Below are 22941 nucleotides of genomic sequence, written 5' to 3'. Positions count from 1 at the left end.
GTCTGGGCAGTCCCTTGACCTTGAAATACTGATACTTATTAGCTCTGAATTCAAGAAAGGAAAGTACTGCAATGTCAGAGGTAAGGCTTACATGACTTTTAAATTCACTCTCACTTTTGGCTGAGCCTTAGAAAGAAACAGGATTTTAACAGACAATTCCTTGAAATCAATATAATCAATAAACTTTACGTAGATTAAACAATAATATTCTAACTACAGTACATCTTAATTCAAGAAATTAGTTTGGATTTAGGAGGATTCTAAATAATTTAATGAACGAAAGCCTGTTACATCATTAGCCATGGGTCCCAAGAAAGTCGCTGATGTCAAGGGAAAGAAGAGGATGATGCTTTCCAAGGTGATGAAGATGGAAATAATCAAGAAATACGAGGCTGGCATGCAGTTAAGTGTGCTCGCGAAGGAATATGGCCGAAATCCATCTACGATAGGAACAATCCTGAAGCAGAGGGAAGCTATCAAAGAAGCAACACCTTCTAAGGGCGTGACTGTTTTCTCCAGCAAGAGGAGCCATGTCCAAGGTGAGATGGAAAGACTGCTGCTTGTCTGGATAAAGGACAAGGAAATGGCTGGAGACACTATCACCGAAGCGATAATCTGCCAGAAAGCTAGTGCCATTTTCAGTGATCTCGTGCTTGCTCAGGCCGAAACCGACGCAGGAGAAGGAACATCGAAGCAGGAACCCCCAGAGTTCAAGGCTTTTTGTGGGTGGTTTGAAAAATTTAAGAGACGCTCAGGGATTCCTTTGGTGGTGCGTCATGGGAGGCTGCAAGCTCCGACACGTAAGTGGCCTTAAGCCGTTCAACGAGTTGACTGTCCGGGAAGGTTACAGTCCCCAGTAAGTCTTCAATTACGAGGAGACTGGGCTTTTTTGGAAAAAGAAAAAAGCCTCGTCGAACGTACATCACGGCAGGAGAAAAGAGGCAACCTGGGCATAAGCCTATGAAGGACAGGCTTACCCTTGCACTCAGAGCAAATGCCAGTGGGGATTGCAAGGTGAAACCCCAGCTGGTGTATCACTACGATACTCCTCGAGCATTCTAGACCCACAAAATCACTAAGGAAAATCTAAACGTGATGTGGAGGGCTAATGGAAAAACCTTGGTAACAAGATCATTGTTCATCGAGTGGATAAATATTTGTTTTGGCCCGACTGTGAAAAAGTATTTGGAAGAGAAGTGCCTCCCTATGAAATGCCTGCTGGTGCTGGACAATGCCCCTGCTCACCCTCCTGCTCTCGATGAAGATATTGTAGCAGAATATTCCTTCATCAAGGTTCTCTACCTTCCACCGAACACCACCACCATTCCTTCAACCCATGGACCAGCAAGTGATTTCAAACTTCAAGAAGTTTCAAACGAAATATCTCTTTAAGAGATGTTTCAAAATCAATGAGAGCACAACCCTCACCCTTCGTCAATTTTGGAAGGAGCATTTTGGTATTGTCATATGCCTAAAAATCATCAATCAAGCTTGGCAGGAGGTTTCGAGGCACACCTTAAACTCTGCTTGGAAGAAGCTGTGGTGTGATGCCGTCTCTGCACGAGATTTTGAGGGCTTCCACGCAGAACAAGCTGAAGACGATTCAGAAAATGTTGACGATCCTGAACCTGTTGCTCAATCCGAAGTTGCTGAGATCGTTACTCTCGGGAAGTCCATGGGTCTGCAAGTTGATGAGGCCGACATTGATGAGCTTATCGAGGAGTACCAAGAGGAACTTACGACGGAAGACCTAAAGGACTTGGAGGCCACGAGAGCGAATGTTGTTCAGGAAGAGTACAGCAGGGGGGGGGAGGAGGATGACCCACTGACAACGGCAGAAATTAAGGAGGGTCTAGATGGCTAGTTTAAAATGGTGGCTCTTGTAGAAAACACACACCCAGAAAAAATTCTCACATGTCATGCACTTGAGTACAGTAATGAAGTTTGCCCAAGTCATTTCAGGAAAACTTTAAGTAGTAGGCAGAAACAAGCTTCATTGAACGATTACTTTAGAAAGAGGCCTTCAGTAGAAGTATACCAAGCGCCAGCTTAGAAGTGAAAGAAAAGTGGCAGTGGTGAAGAAAATACATAGTGTAATTAAATTTATAAAATACAAAACAAAGTTAAAAAAAAAAAAGGAAAAAAAAAGGAAAAAAAAAAAGATAATTTTATTGTAAGTTTATCGTAAATTTAAGTGTTAATATTTCCTGCTATTTGTAAATGTTTCTTAAAATTAAGTGTTAATGTTTTCTGTCATTTATAAATCTGTTTTGTAAAGTTAAGTGTAAACGTTTTCCGCCGTTTTCATCCTCCTCTACTTTGCTCTCAGACATCGCCTCACACCAAAGGTAAGGTTCCATATTTTTGTTACTGTATTTTTACTGTTTGCTCTAATTAAACACTTCTTTTACAGATTATCAAAGTTAATTTATTATTAAATGATCAAAATACAGTACTTTTCATACATTTAGTACTGTTTAGTGGTGCATATCCTTTTCATAATCATTTAATGTGGTGTTTTATTAGGGTCTGGAACGAATTAGGCTATTTACATGTAAAAGGCGACTCGCAACACGCAAAAATCACTTTACTAAAACCCTTACGGAACTAATTAATTTTGTGTTGTGAGGCATTACTGTATCCCTATTTGATGATTTCCTGAGCTTTCCTAAATGTCTTAGTTTGAAGTTCTTCTAATATTGCGATTCAAAGCATTGTCTATTTATTAATTATTATTAGAGAAAGGAATCATTTAAGTACAGAAATAATGCACCGAATAATATCTAAAGTATGGAATAGTAGCTGTATCAATCTTTCAATCCAGAAATAAGAGATACACTGACCTTTAAAATTTTAATATAGAGGGCAACCTTGATAAGACTTGAAAACATTGTTATACTGATACTGGCAATATTTATTTACAATGAAGATTATCAGAAACTAATCCTCAAGACAAGAGGACTGAGAGCAGGGTTGATCTTTTAGATGTGTAAAATGACATTGAAATGGAATAAACATGTAGAGCAAACCTTTCACAAAGAATTTATATTAATTCTCTTGAAGTAAACTTTGGGTAAAAAGAAATCTAATATGTTTGAAATAAAACTAATGCTTTTGATATTATCTGACCAAATTATCATCTACACTTACCTGATTTGGATGATTTCGTTGGGTCATGTGAGAAAAGCTCTGCTGACCACCCATACTTCCTTGATGATGACCCCCAAGACGAACTCTCTTTGCTGCTGGTTCTCCTCCCCCACCCGCCTGGAAAGAGACAGCAGTAACAACATGACATTAACAATGACTAAAATACGAAAACTTTATTGATACTATACTCACCTTATATAAACTAGCCAAAAGAAAACATATAACTCAAAAGCTTTAAGAGAATAAGAGAGAGGACGACTAAAAACACATTATTCACTGCTGCTTCTCAGCAATCTATATGACTCAAGACTTAAACCAAATAAAATCTCATGTAAACATAGCCTTGAGATCCTTTGGGTTATTTTGTTTCTGAAGCATCCCTTCAGGAATTCAGCTCTATACTCATCAAGCCTTGCGGAATGCAGAGTAAATTATGAACACCTTAACACTTTTCTTACTCACTAGACATGGTAAAGTTATTGAAATATTCTAAGATTAACTCATCACTGTTTAAATTTTTTTCAAAATTCAATAACTATTACCTGCCCAAGCACAACAATAATTTCCAAATCACAGACCATTCCCCAATTCAGCCCTTCATCACAAGCATTCCACAATAATCAATCTCATGCTAAAATAAAAAAACATGTTAGTGCTAAAAAACAAACATGTGATGAATCAGTGCACAGTCATGTAGAAAGTCCAAGCCTCACTAGTTTGTGAAAGACAAAACTACCTTACCTCGTTTTCCTTATTAGTTACAAGTTGAATGATGTTGGGCAACATTCGTAAATAACTCATCCTTCCCTATTTAATTGCTTTATAAAGAAGTATATGCATTGATGACACTATTCCCTAGGAGTTACAAATAAATTCCATGGGAAAATCAATCTCCCTTCTTTCTTGAACTTGGGAAATCAATCCGGTATCATAACTCACTATCATTTGAATAAAAAAGTAAAGTACTTAAATTTTTGTATGCATCTGTTTAATAAAATGCTGATGTTACAACTATCTCTTGCAATTCTCTCACAAATGCAACACAATAGTTTCAAAAACTTCTAACAATATGTTTATGGTATTATAAAAAACTGATGAAAACATGACTTCTGCTTAATAATAATACTACACTACTAACAGGCTACACTAGTATTTGAATTATTTTGTCAAAACCTTCCATTAATATCACCACAGTAATTCAGTACAGTATTACCAAGATATTCTCCGCTATAGATACTGTACATACCTACTTAAATTTGCATATAAAATTCTTTTATATTGTAATATCCCTAATTTCAAGATCACAGTGTGAAAAATATATGAATTCCTATGAATTTTAAAATGTTTTAAGTCACTGTACGTAAATTACTGTAAAATGAGTGCCAACCTTCATTATTTTGTGCAAAAATGTTATTTTTATAATAAAATAAATTTTTGAATATACTTACCCGGTGATTATATAAGCTGCAACTCTGTTGCTCGACAGAAAACTCTACGTAAAAAATCCGCCAGCGATCGCTATGCAGGTAGGGGGTGTACTTCAACAGCGCCATCTGTCGTGCAGGTACTCAGTACTCAATGTAAACACAGAACTCAATTTTCTCCTCGGTCCACTGGGTCTCTATTGGGGAGGAAGGGAGGGTCCTTTCATATATAATCACCGGGTAAGTATATTCAAAAATTTATTTTATTATAAAAATAACATTTTTCAATATTAAACTTAGCCGGTGATTATATAAGCTGAATCACACCCAGGGGGGTGGGTAGAGACCAGCAATAATTGTTTACATTATTATGAGCTAAGGATTTTTTATTTCATTTTAGCAGTTATTCAAAATAACAAACAAAATAAATAAGTACCTGATAAGGAAGTCGACTTAAACAATTACTCTGCCTTTTTAAGTACGTCTTCCTTACGGAGCCTCGCGATCCTCTTAGGATGCTGAGCGACCCCTAGGAGCTGAAGTATCAAGGGTTGCAACCCATACAACAGGACCTCATCAAAACCTCTAATCTAGGCGCTTCTCAAGAAATGACTTTGACCACCCGCCAAATCAAGTAGGATGCGAAAGGCTTCTTAGCCTTCCGGACAACCCAAAAACAATAATAAAACATTTCAAGAGAAAGATTAAAAAGGTTATGGAATTAGGGAATTGTAGTGGTTGAGCCCTCACCCACTACTGCACTCGTTGCTACGAATGGTCCCAGAGTGTAGCAGTTCTCGTAAAGAGACTGGACATTCTTAAGATAAAAAAAGACGCGAACACTGACTTGCTTTTCCAATAGGTTGCGTCGATTATACTTTGCAGAGATCTATTTTGTTTAAAGGCCACGGAAGTTGCGACAGCTCTAACTTCGTGTGTCCTTACCTTCAGCAAAGCTTGGTCTTCCTCATTCAGATGGGAATGAGCTTCTCGTATTAACAGTCTGATAAAATAGGATAAAGCATTCTTTGACATAGGCAAAGATGGTTTCTTAACTGAACACCATAAAGCTTCAGACGGGCCTCGTAAAGGTTTAGTTCGTTTTAAATAGAAATTAAGAGCTCTTACAGGGCATAAGACTCTTTCTAGTTCATTTCCAACCATACGATAAGTTTGGAATATCGAACGATATTGGCCAAGGCCGAGAAGGCAGCTCGTTTTTGGCTAGAAAACCAAGTTGTAGAACATGTAGCCGTTTCGGATGAGAATCCGATGTTCTTGCTGAAGGCATGAATCTCACTGACTCTTTTAGCTGTGGCTAAGCATACCAGGAAAAGAGTCTTCAAGGTGAGATCTTTCAGGGAGGCTGATTGTAGCGGTTCGAACCTGTCTGACATAAGGAATCTTAGTACCACGTCTAAATTCCAACCAGGTGTAACCAAACGACGCTCCTTCGTGGTCTCAAAAGACTTAAGGAGGTCCTATAGATCTTTATTGTTGGAAAGATCTAAGCCTCTGTGACGGAAGACTGATGCCAACATGCTTCTGTAACCCTTGATAGTGGGAGCTGAAAGAGATCGTTCTTTCCTCAGATATAAGAGGAAGTCAGCTATTTGAGTTACAGAGGTACTGGTCGAGGAAACGGATACTGACTTGCACCAGTTTCGGAAGATTTCCCACTTCGATTGGTAGACTCTAAGGGTGGATGTTCTCCTTGCTCTAGCAATCGCTCTGGCTGCCTCCTTCGAAAAGCCTCTAGCTCTCGAGAGTCTTTCGATAGTCTGAAGGCAGTCAGACGAAGAGCGTGGAGGCCTTGGTGTACCTTCTTTACGTGTGGCTGACGTAGAAGGTCCACCCTTAGGGGAAGTGTTCTGGGAACGTCTACTAGCCATCGAAGTACCTCGGTGAACCATTCTCTCGCGGGCCAGAGGGAAGCAACAAGCGTCAACCTTGCCCCTTCGTGAGAGGCGAACTTCTGCAGTACCTTGTTGACAATCTTGAATGGAGGGAATGCATATAGATCTAGATGTGACCAATCTAGGAGAAAGGCATCTATATGAACTGCTACTGGGTCCGGGATTGGTGAGCAAAATATTGGGAGCCTCTTGGTCATCGAGGTTGCGAAGAGATCTAAGGTTGGCTGGCCTCAGGTGGCCCAAAGTCTCTTGCATACATCCTTGTGGAGGGTCCATTCTGTTGGAATTATTTGTCCCTTCCGACTGAGACAATCTGCCATGACATTCAAGTTGCCTTGGATGAACCTCGTTACTAGCGATATGTTTAGACCTTTTGACCAGGTGAGCAGGTCCCTTGCGATCTCGTACAACGTCAGAGAGTAGGTCCCTCCTTGCTTGGAGATGTACGCCAAAGCCGTGGTGTTGTCCGAGTTCACCTCCACCACTTTGCCTTGAAGGAGAGACCTGAAGCTTTTCCAGGCCAGACGTACTGCCAGTAGCTCCTTGCAGTTGAAATGCATTGTCCTTTGACTCGAGTTCCATAATCCCGAGCATTCCCGACCGTCTAATGTCGCACCCCAGCCTACGTCCGATGCGTCCGAGAAGAGAACGTGGTTGGGAGTCTGAACAGTCAGGGGAAGACCCTCTCTTAGGTTGATATAGTCCTTTCACCAAGTCAGACAAGACTTATCTTTTCGGAAACCGGGATCGAGACCGCTTCTAGCGTCTTGTCCTTTTCCAGTGAAAAGCTAGATGGTATAGAAGAGGACGGAGGTGTAGTCTTCCTAGTGACACAAATTGATCCACGGATGACAGCGTCCCTACCAGACTCATCCACAGCCTGACTGAGCAGCGTTCCTTCTTCAGCATCTTCTGGATGGATAGCAGGGCTGGGGGCTGATCGTCTTGTTCAGCAACGTCCTCATCAGAGGGTTCCTCATCCGAAACTGATGAGGAAACGGCAACGGAGTGGGAAACGTCTGACTCGCTGAATCCCGTCGCACTGGTGGATGCGTGACGGAGCCGGACGCAATATCATGGAACTGCTGCACAGTCCGTGAACTGTCAACAACCATGGGTGCGCGAGGAAGTACGGCGTCAACCCGAAACTGTCTAGACCGTCTGGGTTGTGCAGTCAACACCCTACCGGGTTGCTGAGGTTGACGCACTGCGTCACAACCAGTCACCTCTGCTGGTTGTTGAACGTCCTGAACGTCAACAACCACCTCCGAACGTCGCTTAACGTCAACGTGCGGCTGGCAACCCACACTGGGTCGCATCGGTGGAGGAACCACCTCAACTGGCAGACGCGAGTAGGTTACCTCAGCGTCAACAGGGCGCACAACCGACTGGTTGGAAGGTTGTTGGCCAGAAGGAGGAACCACCTCAACTGGCAGACGCGAGAAGGTTACCTCAGCGTCAACAGGGCGCACAACCGACCGGTTGGAAGGTTGTTGGCCAGAAGGTTCTTCTCCGCATTTAAGTCCTCTATCAAGGACGCAAGCTTGGACTGCATGTCTTGCAGCAAAGCCCATTTAGGGTCTACGGGAGCAGGTGTGGCAACAGACGGGGTTAGCGACTGAGGCGGAACCGTTTACCATCCCTGAAAGCCTTGTTATGTGTGACATAATAGTACAGCAAAACTTCAAAGGCTCGACAAAAGCTGAGAAGTTGACCTGTAAACAACTTGGAGCGTCTCCTGGCTAGGCGCCAGGGAGAGTCTACCAGAATTGAGAAGTCTATCTGGGCAGAGGCATGAACTCCCAAGCCGAGTACTTCTCTCGTGTCATATCAGACTCTCGCTCTATAAGCCAGTTTAAAAGAAGGGAAATCAAAGGCTGTATCCCCCAAACTCCTCCTGGTGAAAAAACCAGTCGCCTAGCCAACGTAACGCTCTCTAGGAAAGCGAGAGAGCACTAGCTTAAAAACAACGGCTTCGAAGTAGCTAGGCCTAGTGTAAGTTCTGATGTTAAGGCGAACGAGGAGCAGCAGTTACAAGATCCGGACGAAGATCCTTAAAAAAAAATCATCATGATTTAATTAAAGTCCATAGGAGGCTAAGCAGCTTAAGGCTCCTCTCCATCTGACAGAGTCCTCAAGGGAATATCAGTAGGAGGGAGAACAGCAACTTCCTCATCTACAGGAACCTTGTCCGATAAAAGCTGAGTCTCTCACTGGTGCATTAGTAGCGGACCAGAACGCAACGTCATGTAACTGCTTGACAGTCTGTGAACTGTCAACAACTGAACTGTCAACCACAACAGGTGCGTGAGGACGTACAGCGTCCACTCGAGACTGCTTTGACTGTCTAGACTGAGCAGTCAAAACAACTCTAGAATGCGGAGGTTGACGCACCGCGTCAAAACAAAACAACTTAGACTGTTGTTGTACCTCGCGAACGTCAACGGAAGGTTCCGTGCGTCGCTGAACGTCAACATGCGGCTGGCAGGGTACACTGGAACGCATGGGTGGCGGGACTCTCTCAGCTGGAGTGCGGCAGAAGGTCGCCTCAGCGTCCACAGGACGCACAACCGTGGTTGGTTGTAGGCTAGAGGTTGGTGCAGTGTCAACCTTCTCCGCACGAAAGTCCTGCATCAATGACGTTAACTGAGACTGCATGGTCTGCAGCAAAGACCACTTAGGGTCTACAGGAGCAGGTGCGGCAACAGACGGTGTGACTGCCTGATGCGGTACCGCTTTGCCTCTCTTAGGAGGTGAGCAGTCATCGGAAGACTGCAGCGAGTCCGAACTGACCCAGTGGCTACAACTGGGCCGTTGGACTTGCGCGGAAGGGACCGACTTGCGCTTAATAAGCCGCGAGACCTTGGTCCATGGTTTCTTACGAGAAACCTCTTCCGCAGACGAGGAATAAATGGGCTCTCTCGTCTTTGTGTGGGTGGGGCGATCTTGGGTAGATACGCCCGAAACCACGGAGGGAAACGTCTGTTCGTTGATCAAGGCCTCTCGAACCCATAAGTCGTTCGACATTACATCTCCCCTGGGCTTGGGAGCTTGCAAGAGGTCCCGGACTAGGTGAACGACAGGCACGAACAGACGAACCCTCGGACGCAACACTGTAACACTTTGCGCATATCACTTTATCGATTTTCTGTTTGGACTTATTTCACTGAAATCGAAACTTTTACTGATTTCTACCTGAAACACGCAATTCTACCCTTCATTAAAAGGTAGTAATTGCGAAATCAGTCGTATGATGCAGCTCATTAATACCAGCAAAAAACAGAAAACATATATTTAGAGGCTGGGAAAGAGACTAAACACTAGTTCATATAAACTACGTTTTCAATCTCTCACCGCACATAGCCTGGGGACGAGAATAAAAACCTAAAAACGTTTTACCTTCCTCCCCGTACAGAGACTAGGGACGAGAGTAACACGAGAACAACGTTACCCGCTTGAACGGAACGTTTTCTCTCCTCTCTCTCCCTCCGTCTCTATCTCTCTCTCTCTTTCTCTCTTGATTTCGCACCTAAGAGAAGAGCCCAATTATATATCGTCAAAAAAACATGTTATTTGACTAAAGGAAAAAACTGAAAGGTTTTCCAAATTAAAAAGTTCCTTTAAATTAGAATTTAAAACATTTAAGCTAAGAAAGAATGAACAAAACGTCAGAATCGATTTACTCTTACTGCAAAGTGAAACCGTGATAAACTCTCTCTCTATCGTAACGATAGAGCGCATGTTGAACGTCCTGAACGTCAACAACTGCGTAGCCTAAAAAACTAAACGTTAGTTCATCTTTGAAAACAGTACGAAGACTATCAAAGAAATTCTTTCATAAAACATTACATTTAAAAAGTTTTAAATTCTTTAAAGGCTAAATACGATATAACGGGGTCAACGTTGATTAACTTCGGTTCCAAGTTAGGATCGCCTACTATCAGGAAAGGTCGCATATAAACAAAACATTAAAATTTATTTTTATATGTTTATAATAAATGGAAAGTTAATCGAAGAGGCCTAATAAAGGCGGAGAGATATAAAATATATAGATCTATAACGTGATAAGAAAAATTACTAAAAACCTAAACACACTTCCGTCTAAGGGAAGGGTCGGCCATTTAAAAGTGAAAGAGTCCATACTCTCTTTGTCACCATAATTAAATCTATCCAAAACGAGTTCAAATTTTGAGATGAAGATAAAACACCTGCATAGCGAAAGCTCAAAACTAGAATAGTGTACTTCACCAAATAGTTGTGAAAACAAATCCAGTTAGTAACAGCGAATTAGTAGGTCTTGCCGGTAGCCCGACAGAGAGAAAATTGAGTTCTGTGTTTACATTGAGTACTGAGTACCTGCACGACAGATGGCGCTGTTGAAGTACACCCCCTACCTGCATAGCGATCGCTGGCGGATTTTTTACGTAGAGTTTTCTGTCGAGCAACAGAGTTGCAGCTTATATAATCACTGGCTAAGTTTAATATTGAAAATTATATGTTTTAGTTTTGGCAATTTTAAATCTTCCAATTTGAAAATATATGAAAAATACTCCCCAAAACCAAAGACTAAGCAATCAAAACATTTAGCTGAAAAAGCAGAAAATTCCAAAAGCAGTTAATCTATTTTTTCATGTCAGTTTTGTTCTTACAATGTAACGTCAGTGACTTATAGTAGTTCACAGGTACAGTAACTTCCATATACTCTTTAATCTATTCATCATTGACAAACCCTTGATTACCAAATTACAATAAAAACTAATTATGGCAAGCAATCATTATGTATCTGAGCAAACAACACTTAAGCTAATAGCCTACAAATGTACAATTCTGTATCAAATGGCGTTACTGAAATTATATCAGCTGAACTAGGGAAAACATACATACAAAATTTACTAGACTCAGAGAAATAAACATTTGAACATGAAACCCTTGATCTACAGACTACAAATAAAGCAATAAGATACCCTTACAGCTGACATACAAAAAGGAAGGAGGGGATGATAAGATACATAATGTAGACCTCCGGGTTGCGCATGATTGATATTTTATCAAAAAGTTGGAAGACACTAAACAATATAGACAACAATTTTTCATACTGTACATCGAACCTTAAAATAACAAGCTTATACAAGTTTCCAAATTTATTTTAAACAGTATACATTTTCTTTAAAGGAAAGAAACTGATTGCATGTCTTTTATCAATTCTAATATTTTTTCAACTATTTTTTTTTTTTAATTTCTGCATATAGGCACTAAAATCCAGATACCTAGCAATTAAGTTTTAATTTTCATTGGACTTTTAATTTTGTGGAGTTGTACACTACACCATGAAATATATAACTGACCCCCTACAAATTAAACTCCACCAACATATATTTGATTTCCAGGAAAAGGCATTACTGTACTGTAAATTTAAAGAGTAAATCCATCTTTTATCCCCATTGAATAAGGTCAAATAAATTTTTTGACTTATGAATACCAATAAAAGAGGATTAAAAGTAAAAAAAATAAATGTCAAAAGTAAATGAAAATAAGGTAATTTGAAATAAGAAAACAATTCAAATTTACCTATACATTTAGCGCTTGAATACCTAACTATAAAAGTGACACATGGAGGAAGATGAAGCTTGCAGGGGAAGGGGTGCAGCAGGGAAAGGTGAAGCCTGGAAAACTAAACCTAACCCCAAACTAAGACTTCTTTCTCCTTTTCTTACGTTCAGATTCCCTTTCCTTAGCTCTAGTTTAAGCTAAATGCAAACAATTAGTCAGAAGCTCTATGGATGAAAGTTATTTTATTCAGAACAATGACTCAGTAAGGAGCATGTGACCTCTACAAGTGATGATTTTTGAATGAGGATCAATCTTTGCTGACAAAACCAAATATTAATAATGAAATTAAGAACTTCTAAGCTAGTTTACTCAGCTGGTTAAATGTTGACATTTATCCTTAGAATAAAAACTTTCTTATTTTCTTTCCTTATATTAGCCTTGCCCTTTTAGTGGAGTACTTTGATTATATGGCTGGGTATGGCAATAATTACACGTGGGTATGCCACTAATTAATAAGGAAACATGGGGGGGGGGGGGGTACTGTACAGAATATGAACATCAGGCGAGCATAGAAAAGATTAATTTAATATCTAAATTTTATTTATTTCTCCTCTGAACCTCCCCTCATCTCCATATCGCATACTTCTACACTTTGAAAGGGGTGGGTATTAAATAAAGATATATGGAAATTTGAAGCCCGAGCCTTTCCCCAACAGGGACAACCTGGAAAGAACTGTCATTGTCTTCTTCTATAATCCAGTTAGAGCGATATTCCCAATCACTTTGAAAAGACTCCCTTGGAGATAGAGGTAAACATAATATTTCCGCAGAAGAGTTGAAAGAAGAGAAAAAACTTTTTTTGTGACAAAGGCCTAAGCAACAGTTTGCATCCTATAGGCCACCTGAGCTACCACATTATGAATCCTATTTTGTTCTAATATGGGACCCAATATGGGAGAAGTAAAGAGTGTTTCTGAGCATCGGGCATTGTCCTAATTGTAGATGAACATTGCTGTTCCATATGTTTAATAACAAAATTCAGACACCGCAGAAGCCTACAGAGCCCAATCCAAAACTTTTCTATCTAAATTTTTTAAAACATTTAATATACAATTAAAATCCCGGTGACCTACAAACTTTACTTGCATACGAGTTGACATAACCCTAATATAGAATTTTCAAAGGAGAAAACTTCAACTTTACTACATATTCTTTTGCCAATAAACATAAATCTTAGTCAACCAACTAGAAAAATCTGTATTCCAAGAGAATTAGATTGTTTAGCAGCAATAATATGGTTAGGCAATTGATTCATTTTATAAATTAATGAACGCTTTAGAGTGAGGTAAGGCCTTAACATCAGACAGGAAGAATAACGAGCAGGCTTGTTTAACACCCCGGCGACAATGATTTATCAATTTAATGTGAAAAGATTAGAAAACTTTAGTGTGCAGGTTATCTTAGAAGTAGCAGCATTAGATGACACAGCATAATAATAATTATTAGAACTTATTCAATTTGAGCTATTTGGTAATATTTCTCCCACAAATTTTCTTAAAGAATGAAACAGGTATTTTGTACAAGTAGATATCTTCCTCTGTATTATCCTCACCATCAGGATCTTTCTCTGGAGATTCTTCCATATTAGAATCTTCAGGCATTTCATTCAGTTTACTACTAGGCCTAAGGATAATTATTGTGCCTGCACTATGCAAGTGACCCGTTTCAGCAAGAGTTATTGACACCCATGTTAACACAGCTAAGGATAATTTAAGATGAGCTGGTGGTTGTTTTTTAAAGAAATAAATTTCAATAACCTCATTTTTTAAAATAAAAAATGTCCACTTTTCTAAAAAGAACAATCTTTAAAGAGGAAATACAAAAGCATGAAATATGTTCAGCTCTATCAATTGATATTTTTTTCATGTCTAATAAAACACATTCCAAACCGCAGTTATAAGAAAAAATGCTGATGTCATTATCGATATATCAACTTTAACAAGATAATGGGCTTTAAACTGAAATTTAATTTAGGTTTGACTGGTATTTAATTCTATGAAAAATGTTATTTTGATAATAAAATAAATTTTTGAATATACTTACCCGGTGATTATAATAGCTGCAACTCTGTTGCTCGACAGAAAACTCTAAGGTAAAACTCGCCAGCGATCGCTACACAGGTTGCGGGTGTGCCCAACAGCGCCATCTGTCGTCCAGATACCCAGTACTCAATGTAAACAAAGACTCAATTTTCTCCTCGTTCCACTGCGTCTCTATTGGGGAGGAAGGGAGGGTCCTTTAATTTATAATCACCGGGTAAGTATATTCAAAAATTTATTTTATTATCAAAATAACATTTTTCAATATTTAACTTAGCCGGTGATTATAATAGCTGATTCACACCCAGGGGGGTGGGTAGAGACCAGCAATATATGTTTACATTATTATGAGCTAAGAGTTTTTATTTCATTTTAGAAGTTATCAAAATAACAAAAACAAAATAAATAGGTACCTGGTAAGGAAGTCGACTTGAACAATTACTCTGCCTTTTTAAGTACGTCTTCCTTACGGAGCCTCGCGATCCTCTTAGGATGCTGAGCGACCCCTAGGATCTGAAGTATCAAGGGTTGCAACCCATACAACAGGACCTCATCAAAACCCCTAATCTAGGCGCTCTCAAGAAATGACTTTGACCACCCGCCAAATCAACCCGGATGCGAAAGGCTTCTTAGCCTTCCGGACAACCCAAAAAACAACAATAAAAACATTTCAAGAGAAAGATTAAAAAAAGGTTATGGAATTAGGGAATTGTAGTGCTTGAGCCCTCACCCACTACTGCACTCGCTGCTACGAATGGTCCCAGTGTGTAGCAGTCTTCGTAAAGAGACTGGACATCCTTAAGATAAAAAGACGCGAACACTGACTTGCTTCTCCAATAGGTTGCGTCCATTATACTTCGCAGAGATCTATTTTGTTTAAAGGCCACGGAAGTTGCGACAGCTCTAACTTCATGTGTCCTTACCTTCAGCAAAGCTTGGTCTTCCTCACTCAGATGGGAATGAGCCTCTCGTATTAACAGTCTGATAAAATAGGATAAAGCATTCTTTGACATAGGCAAAGATGGTTTCTTAACTGAACACCATAAAGCTTCAGACAGGCCTCGTAAAGGTTTAGTTCGTTTTAAATAGAACTTAAGAGCTCTCACAGGGCATAAGACTCTTTCTAGTTCATTGCCAACCATATTCGATAAGCTTGGAATATCGAACGATTTCGGCCAAGGTCGAGAAGGCAGCTCGTTTTTGGCTAGAAAACCAAGTTGTAGTGAACATGTAGCCTTTTCTGATGAAAATCCGATGTTCTTGCTGAAGGCATGAATCTCACTGACTCTTTTAGCTGTGGCTAAGCATACCAGGAAAAGAGTCTTTAAGGTGAGATCTTTCAGGGAGGCTGATTGTAGCGGCTCGAACCTGTCTGACATGAGGAATCTTAGTACCACGTCTAAATTCCAACCAGGTGTAACCAAACGACGCTCCTTCGTGGTCTCAAAAGACTTAAGGAGGTCCTGTAGATCTTTATTGTTGGAAAGATCTAAGCCTCTGTGACGGAAGACTGATGCCAACATGCTTCTGTAACCCTTGATAGTGGGAGCTGCAAGTGATCGTTCTTTCCTCAGGTATAAGAGGAAGTCAGCTATTTGAGTTACAGAGGTACTGGTCGAGGATACAGATACTGACTTGCACCAGTTTCGGAAGACTTCCCACTTCGATTGGTAGACTCTAAGGGTGGATGTTCTCCTTGCTCTAGCAATCGCCCTGGCTGCCTCCTTCGAAAAGCCTCTAGCTCTCGAGAGTCTTTCGATAGTCTGAAGGCAGTCAGACGAAGAGCGTGGAGGCTTTGGTGTACCTTCTTTACGTGTGGCTGACGTAGAAGGTCCACCCTTAGAGGAAGAGTTCTGGGAACGTCTACTAGCCATCGAAGTACCTCGGTGAACCATTCTCTCGCGGGCCAGAGGGGAGCAACTAGCGTCAACCTTGTCCCTTCGTGAGAGGCGAACTTCTGCAGTACCTTGTTGACAATCTTGAACGGTGGGAATGCATATAGATCTAGATGTGACCAATCTAGGAGAAAGGCATCTATATGAACTGCTGCTGGGTCCGGGATTGGTGAGCAATATATTGGGAGCCTCTTGGTCATCGAGGTTGCAAAGAGATCTATGGTTGGCTGGCCCCAAGTGGACCAAAGTCTCTTGCATACATCCTTGTGGAGGGTCCATTCTGTTGGAATTACTTGTCCCTTCCGACTGAGACAATCTGCCATGACATTCAAGTTGCCTTGGATGAACCTCGTTACTAGCGATATGTTTAGACCTTTTGACCAGGTGAGCAGGTCCCTTGCGATCTCGTACAACGTCAGTGAGTGGGTCCCTCCTTGCTTGGAGATGTACGCCAAAGCCGTGGTGTTGTCCGAGTTCACCTCCACCACTTTGCCTTGAAGGAGAGACCTGAAGCTTTTCAAGGCCAGATGTACTGCCAGTAGCTCCTTGCAGTTGATATGCATTGACCTTTGACTCGAGTTCCATATTCCCGAGCATTCCCGACCGTCTAATGTCGCGCCTCAGCCTACGTCCGATGCGTCCGAGAAGAGAACGTGGTTGGGAGTCTGAACAGCCAGGGGCAGACCCCCTCTGAGGCTGATACTGTCCTTCCACCACGTCAGGCAAGACTTCATCTTCTCGGAAATGGGGATCGAGACCGCTTCTAGCGTCTTGTCCTTTTTCCAGTGAAATGCTAGGTGAAATTGAAGAGGACGGAGGTGTAGTCTTCCTAATGACACAAACTGTTCCAGGGATGATAGCGTCCCTATCAGACTCATCCACTTCCTGACTGAACATCGTTCCTTCTTCAGCATGTTCTGGATGCATAACTGGGCTTGGCTTGTTCTGGGGGCCGACGGAAAAGCCCGAAAAGCTAGACTGTGAATCTCCATCCCTAAATACACAATAGTTTGGGATGGGACCACTTGTGACTTTTCCATATTGACAAGGAGACCCAATTCCTTGGTCAGATCTAGAGTCCACTTTAGATCCTTCAGACAGCGACGACTGGAAGAAGCTCTGAGAAGCCAGTCGTCCAAATAGAGGGAGGCTCGGATGTCCGCTAAATGAAGATATTTGGCTACATTCCTCATCAGCCTCGTAAACACAAGAGGAGCTGTGCTTAGGCCAAAGCACAGGGCTTGAAACTGGTAGACAACCTTTTCAAAAACGAATCTCAGAAAAGGTTGGGAGTCCGGGTGGATGGGGACGTGGAAGTAGGCGTCCCTTAGGTCTAAAGAGACCATCCAGTCTTCCCTTCTGACCGCTGCTAGAACCGACTTTGTGGTCTCCATGGAGAACGTCTGCTTTGTGACAAAGACATTCAGCGCACTGACGTCTAGCACCGGCCTCCACCCTCCTGTCTTCTTTGACACCAAGAAGAGGCGGTTGTAGAATCCCGGGGTTTGATGGTCCAAGACTTTGACTACCGCTCCCTTCTCTAGTAAGAGAGACACTTCCTGTTTCAATGCTCGTCTCTTGTCTTCCTCTCTGTACCTGGGAGAGAGATCGATGGGAGACGTTGCTAGAGGGGGTTTTCGTACAAACGGGATCTTGTACCCCTCTCTGAGCAACTTCACAGATTGTGCATCTGCGCCTCTCTTTTCCCAGGTCTGCCAGAAGTTCTTGAGTCTGGCTCCCACTGCTGTCTGAAGAAGCTGGCAGTCAGACTCTGCCCTTAAAGGACTTGGTTCCTTTCTTCTTTCATCGTTTCCCTTCGGCACGAGCACCTCCTCTGCTGGAGGCTCTGCCACGAAAGGGCGGAATAAAATGGGACGCTGGAGTGTCCATCCTTGGTCTAGCTGACAAAGTAGGCAAAGGGGTGGCTTTGCGAGCTGAGGACGCAACAAGATCGTGAGTATCCTTCTGTATCAAAGAAGCGGCAATTTCCTTAATCAGGTCTTCTGGAAAAAGGCACTTGGAAAGCGGAGCAAACAGAAGTTCGGATCTCTGACATGGTGTAACTCCAGCTGAAAGGAATGAGCATAGGTTTTCACGCTTCTTAAGGACTCCGGACACAAATGATGCAGCAAGCTCATTAGACCCATCACGTACGGCCTTGTCCATGCAGGACATGATGAGCAAGGAAGTCTCCTTCTCTGTCGGAGAGATCTTTCTGCTTAGAGCTCCTAGACACCAGTCTAAGAAGTTAAAAACTTCGAAGGCTCTAAAGATACCTTTCAGCAGGTGGTCCAGGTCCGAAGATGACCAACATATCTTTGAGCGTCTCATGGCAAGGCGGCGGGGAGAGTCTACTAGGCTTGAGAAGTCGCCCTGGGCAGAGGCAGGAACTCCCAAGCCGAGAACTTCTCCCGTGGCATACCAGACGCTCGATCTAGAAGAGAGTCTAGCAGGGGGAAACGTAAAAGCTGTCTTCCCTAAACTCTTCTTGGACTGCAGCCATTCTCCTATCACACGCAAAGCTCTCTTGGAAGAGCGTGCGAGGACGAGTCTAGTAAAGGCAGGAGTGGATGACGGCATGCCTAACACAAACTCTGACGGAGGAGAACGCGGAGCCACAGAAACAAACTGGTCCGGAAACATCTCTTTGAACAGGGCCAAAACTTTCCTAAAGTCCAAAGAGGGTTGCGTAGACTTAGGCTCGTCCAGTTCTGAATGCGGTTCATCTACGTGTGCAGCAACATCATCATCAGAAAGTCCCTCATCCGATAACTGATGAGGGAACGGCAGCGGAGTGGGTAACGGCTGGTAAGCTGAGTCCGGTCGCACGGGTGCATGCGTGACTGAGCCGGACGCAACGTCATGGAACTGTTGCCCAGTCTGTGAGCTGGCAACAACCATAGCAGCGCGGGGACGCACAGCGTCTACTCCAGACTGTCTGGACTGATGTGGGTGAGCAGTGGCAACCACACTGGGTTGCGGAGGTTGACGCACCGCGTCAAAACAAAACAACTCTGACGGTTGTTGAACCTCACGAACGTCAACGGAGACCTCCGTGCGTCGCTGAACGTCAACATGCGGCTGGCAGATCAAACTGGAACGCATGGGTGGCGGAACTCTCTCAACTGGTGTGCGCGAGAAGGTTACCTCAGCGTCCACCGGACGCACAACCGATCGTGTGGGCGGTTGTAGGCAAGGAGCTGCACTAGCTGGTGCGGCAGCAACCTTCTCCGCACGAAAGTCCTGCATAAGAGACGTTAGCTGAGACTGCATGTCTTGCAGTAGAGACCACTTAGGGTCTACAGGAGCAGGTGCGGCGACAGACGGTGTAACTGTCTGAAGCGGTACCGCTTTGCCTCTCTTAGGAGGAGAGCAGTCATCGGATGACTGCAGCGAGTCCGAACTGACCCAGTGGCTACAACTGGGCCGTTGGACTTGTGCGGAAGGGACCGACTTGCGCTTTAACGGTCATGAGACCTTGGTCCAGGGTTTCTTGCGAGAAACACCTTCCGAAGACGAGGTATATATGGGCTCTCTCGTCTTTGTTAGGCAGGGGCGATCTTGGGTAGATACGCCCGATACCACGGAGGGAACGTCTGTTCGCTGATTAAAGCCTCTCGAACCCATTTGTCGTACGACATTGCTTCTCCCCTGGACTTGGGAGCTTGCAAGAGGTCCCGGACTAGGAGGACGACAGGCACGAACAGACGAACCCTCAAGCGCAACACTATCCACAACACTATCACTCACTTTAACACTTCCCACTGCACTTTTGCACTTCAGCTCCTTCACATCCGCCATAAGTTGATTACGGTCACTAGCAAGGGACTCAACTCTCTCACCCAGAGCTTGGATGGCACGCATCATATCAGCCATCGAAGGTTCCTGAGTGCCAGGAGGGGGATTAGGAGCAACCACTACAGGGGAAGGAATAGGTTGTAGGGTATGAGGAGAGGAAATATCGATAGAACGAGAGGAACTTCTCCTAACTCTATCTCTCTCTAGCCTACGTGTATACTTTTGGAATTCGATAAAATCGAATTCCGAAAGCCCAACGCACTCCTCACACCGATCTTCCAATTGACAGGTTTTATCCCGACAATTGGAACAAACAGTGTGAGGGTCGATAGAAGCCTTCGGAAGACGCCTTGAACAGTCCCTAGCATTGCACTTCCTAAATTTTGGGACTTGTGAAGGGTCAGCCATTTTGAATTGGTCAAAGGGGAATTCAAAAAACTATCAAAAAGTCATCAACAAAGAATCCGTTATCAAAAAGAGTTCAAGGATTTGTGAAGAGAAACCTTGCACAGCGAAAGCTCAAAACTAGAATAATGTACTTCACCAATTAGTTGTGAAAAAACTCCAGTTTAGCAACAGCGAGTAAGTACGTCTTGTCGTTAGCACGACAGAGAGAAAATTGAGTCTTTGTTTACATCGAGTACTGGGTATCTGGACGACAGATGGCGCTGTTGGGCACACCCGCAACCTGTGTAGCGATCGCTGGCGAGTTTTACCTTAGAGTTTTCTGTCGAGCAACAGAGTTGCAGCTATTATAATCACCGGCTAAGTTAAATATTGAAAAATTATTATTGAGGAGAATTAACATATTTCATGTTACTAATATCTTTGAAAAGCTTTGCAGTATTTAACCCCTTCACTAAGAGGCCGCAGAACAGCTACGCAAGCTGTACACTTTACTTGCTCACTTATTCTATTATAAGCTACATTTCCATGTTTATTTGTTTGATTACAGAATAAATTTTTCAAAAGTTTGCTTTATTTTCCAAATTATTAAACTCTAAATCAAAATATTTTTTTCCATTCATTGTGAAGTGATTATAGAATAATTTTTCAGAGATTTGTTTAATATAGTTTATAGTTTTCTCTAAAATAATGGTAAAGTACTGTGATCTCATGTGTAAAAACTTTACTTTTATTGAAGTGACTATGTTATTCTGTGACAATTCCATGATAAATAGCTGTCAAAATATATAAAATTACTCATTAAAAATAATGGACTTTATGTTGTATAGAAATGTAATTAAACTTTAAATTATGTAAAGTGACTGCCATTCCATTATGAATCCCCAATAAATAGCCATCAAAAGATATAAAATTACTCGTCAATATTAATGGACTTTACATTACTGTATAAAGAAATGTAATGAACATTTGTTTCCTTTGAAGTATTCTATAATGCATAATTTATAGGGTATTAATATCATTATTACTTGCTAAGCTATAACCTTAGTTAGAAAAGCAGGATGCTATGAACCCGAGGGATCCAACAGGGATAATAGCCCAGTGAGGAAAGGAAATAAGGAAACTACATTATAAGAGAAGTAATTAAAACTAAAATAAAATATCTTAAAAACAGTAACAACATTCAAATAAATCTTGCATATACAAACTATAAAAACTTAAAAAACAAGAGGAAGAGAAATAAAATAATATAGTATACCCAAGTGTACCCTCAAGCAAGAGAACTCTACCCCAGGACAGTTTAAGACCATGGTACAGAGGCTATCAGTTTTCATGTACAGTATTGGACTATTAAAAATTATTTATCTACATCAACAATTGCATTTCATATTTTTTTTGCACTAAAATACTAAACAAACTAATACAAAAAATATCATAGCTTTTAAAGCATATAGAAATAAAATATAAAATATTGGTTACTATGTGAATACTGAAGGCTGCTAGATTAGGTTCCTTAAAGTACAAAATAGCATAATTATATCACTCCCCTATTTTACCACTGCTTTACATTTTACATTTCACTTTAAATACTGTGGTATAGTGAAAAAATGACAACATAAGAAAAAAATTAAATGTAAATCAAACTAGTTTGACTCTTTTACACAAATAGCCGTTAAAAACTTTTTATTCCATCTAATTACTACTATGCTATGGCCTAATATAAGTAAAATTTACACTTACAATCTTTCACAATTAAGTACTGTACATGAAATCAGCAGAAGACATGTCTGCATATATCATACCTAAATAACACTAGGAAAAAAATGAAACCAACTACTGTATAACAAATTTAAAAAGTAATTTTCATTATTCATACCTATACAAACCCAGGTCTTTTAAAATAAGGAAATGTCTTCAGCAGAGCTGGAATGGCCATTAAAATAATTAATGAGATAGTTTACAATAGGTGGTGAGTGCAGGCATGTAGCCCCACTCATTCTCCAGACAAAGTCTCTTCCTTTTTTTACCTTTGGCTCAGAACTTAGGGGTGAAGTTTAACTTTAAAGGACTCAGGTTTATATAGCTAGAAAAAATCGAAATTACTTTTAAAATTTGTTAGTTAATCCTATGCATATACAAACCTTTCGTCCTTTAAAAAAGGGAGACTCACTTATTAGTGAGTAGGAAGTTCTCCTAGAACTGAACTGGCTGGTTCTTTTCTTTGCTGGAATATGCCAATCTCACTTGAGTGAGGGAGATGACTTCAGCAATCTCCTATCAGCCCATCCTAGGGATGAGTGGGCTGATAGCGCCTGGTTTATTCTTGATTATGTACCTGGTAATCAGTCAATCATGTAATCTTTATCAACCAAAGATGAGAAGCAGTCTGGACTGAAATACCTGACACATGATGGCCAATGGATAGGTATTTATTCCACCATCATTACTGTTATAAAGGCATCAAAGGAGGATGGCGGAGAACTACTATTTACAGATCAAGTCTAATAAAAATAATGCTCAGAGATGTAGCTCACCGGCATCATTGTTTGACCCAACATGTTACAACATGAATACTTCACTGCCAAGAGAGGAGAGGGAAAGAACAACCAGAAGAGCCAGTCATTCTACCTTTCATCCATACTTACATGGAACACATTACCATAGACAATATGCTTTCTCTCCTGTATGGGAGCTGGCAGGGTGG

The 22941-nt window shown here is 41.5% G+C and overlaps 1 protein-coding gene across 2 annotated transcripts in view; it reads right to left on the bottom strand.

Moving 5' to 3' along the window:
* Cdk8 (cyclin-dependent kinase 8) overlaps window positions 1-22941 on the bottom strand; it is a 115028-nt gene that overhangs the window by 17875 nt on the left and 74212 nt on the right. For both annotated transcript variants that reach the window (XM_068375548.1, XM_068375547.1), the window contains one exon: window positions 3151-3267. In XM_068375548.1, coding sequence (XP_068231649.1) covers window positions 3151-3267 — 117 coding nt within the window. The remainder of the gene's footprint in view (window positions 1-3150; window positions 3268-22941) is intronic.

This window comes from Palaemon carinicauda, chromosome 6 (genome assembly GCF_036898095.1).
Source record: "Palaemon carinicauda isolate YSFRI2023 chromosome 6, ASM3689809v2, whole genome shotgun sequence".
Lineage (NCBI taxonomy): Eukaryota > Metazoa > Arthropoda > Malacostraca > Decapoda > Palaemonidae > Palaemon > Palaemon carinicauda.
This window is presented reverse-complemented; position numbering and strand designations above follow the sequence as displayed.